The sequence below is a fragment of the Trypanosoma conorhini genome (genome assembly GCF_003719485.1).
Source record: "Trypanosoma conorhini strain 025E chromosome Unknown Tco_14.4_contig_01640, whole genome shotgun sequence".
NCBI classification, from domain to species: Eukaryota; Euglenozoa; class Kinetoplastea; order Trypanosomatida; family Trypanosomatidae; genus Trypanosoma; species Trypanosoma conorhini.
Window position 1 is genome coordinate 1 of NW_021705726.1, and position 620 is coordinate 620.

A 620-nucleotide genomic window follows, 5' to 3' on the forward strand; every position below is an offset into this window, starting at 1 on the left:
TTTTTTTTCCTACTTTTTTGGTGTTTGGGTTGTCTTCTACGCACCGTCGCCACACCTCATTTTCCTTCCTTCTATAAGGTGTGGTCGGGATGTTTTGGCTGACGCTGTGCTTGCGCGGCAGCGTCACCGTGGAGCAGGTGGCGGCGGTGGTGCGGGCAAAACTCAGTGGGGCCTTGTCGGTGCAAGACACTCTTCTCATTGACGTCCGCTCCACTGGCGAGGTGGCGGCGACCGGTGTCATTCCAACAGCTGTGAATATTCCACTGAAGCTACTGGAGGCCGCCCTCAGTGACGAAGTGGAGGAGGAGGAGTTTGCTGAGACCTTTGGCGCGCCGAAGCCCCAGCCAGGCAAGACGCAGGTAATATTCTACTGCGCCCAAGGCTTGCGCTCTGCCGTTGCTGCCGAAGTGGCAGAGGATCTGGGCTTCAGCGGGGCAAAGAATTTCACTGGCAGCTTCGCCGCATGGCAGCGATACCACGGCGAGCCTGCCAAGCATGCAGGCAGTCCGCCGACGCAAAACCCGTGATGCGCTGTACGCTTTATCTTTTTTGCGCCCGTCCTCTTGCCCCTTGGTGCCCCGGTTGTGCTGCGGAGGAGCAATGCTAAGGTGACGGAGGCA

General features: G+C 58.7%; 1 protein-coding gene across 1 annotated transcript; it reads left to right on the forward strand.

Moving 5' to 3' along the window:
• Positions 1-89: 89 nt before the first annotated feature.
• Tco025E_10315 (endoplasmic reticulum protein) lies at positions 90-527 on the forward strand (the record flags this gene model as incomplete). The annotated part of the gene is made up of 1 exon (XM_029377092.1): positions 90-527. The coding sequence occupies one exon, from the start codon at positions 90-92 to the stop codon at positions 525-527; it is 438 nt and encodes a 145-aa protein (XP_029222814.1).
• Between the last annotated feature and the right edge of the window lie 93 nt (positions 528-620).